Source organism: Alligator sinensis, unplaced genomic scaffold (genome assembly GCF_000455745.1).
Source record: "Alligator sinensis unplaced genomic scaffold, ASM45574v1 scaffold709_1, whole genome shotgun sequence".
NCBI lineage: Eukaryota > Metazoa > Chordata > Crocodylia > Alligatoridae > Alligator > Alligator sinensis.
In genome coordinates, this window is record NW_005842208.1 from 434,176 (window position 1) to 434,944 (window position 769).

Genomic DNA, 769 nt, shown 5'->3' on the forward strand with positions numbered 1-769 from the left:
GGGGGGGAGTGTTCCCCACGGCTGATTGCGCCAACCAGGAAGTGGCCATGGCACTTCATCTGGCGCTCACAGGGGGGCACCGGCGCTCCTGCCTGCCCCCTCTGCCTGCTGCCTAAGTAGGGAGCGCAGCCTGTCAGAGGGTGCATGTGCACCCGCTACGTGTTGCTACTGCATGCAAGCAAGTACACATCTGTGCATATTTGCTCCTGGATGTGTAGCCACACAGAAGTCTGCAGGTGTCCCCGTGTCCAGATAGGAGCATGTGCATGTGTGTCGGCACACGTGTGTGGTGCCTCTCCTATGTACCAGAAGCCAAAGCTGGAGGACAGAGGAGAACTCAGCTCTCCTGGGAGCAGCCAGGCTAGGACCCTGCACAGGGCAGGAGCATGGCCCAGGCACCTACCGGGGACAAAGCTGCCATGCAAAGATTCCTTGTAGGCCCACCAGTCCTCATATGGCCGCACGGGGACAACCTGGGCTAGGGAGAGGGAAGGAAACGGTTAAGAGGCACGAGGGACTTAAGAGGCATGAGGGACGGGGTGGGCGCTCGCTCTCCTTTCTCCCCCAAGCATCTGGGCAGAGAGACGGGCAGGAAGGATTGGGGAGACCCTCGGAGAGAGCTCCCAGCCTCCAGCAACCTGTGCCCTCCCCAGCGGGCCCTGCCTTGCAGCCCCTCACCGATGCTCTCCGGTGCCCTCTGCCTCTGACCCAGAAGCTGTCTGTCGGGTGCCCTGCTGCTCCCCGCGCCCCCGGCCCAGCCCCGCACCCC

The 769-nt window shown here is 63.3% G+C and overlaps 1 protein-coding gene across 1 annotated transcript in view; it reads right to left on the reverse strand.

Moving 5' to 3' along the window:
- CA11 (carbonic anhydrase 11) overlaps positions 1–769 on the reverse strand; it is a gene marked incomplete at its 5' end in the record, with an annotated part of 6,278 nt that extends 5,509 nt beyond the window's left edge. Inside the window, 2 exons of the mRNA XM_025207772.1 lie at positions 404–478; positions 679–769. Of these exons, the coding sequence (XP_025063557.1) occupies positions 404–478; positions 679–769 (166 nt within the window). The remainder of the gene's footprint in view (positions 1–403; positions 479–678) is intronic.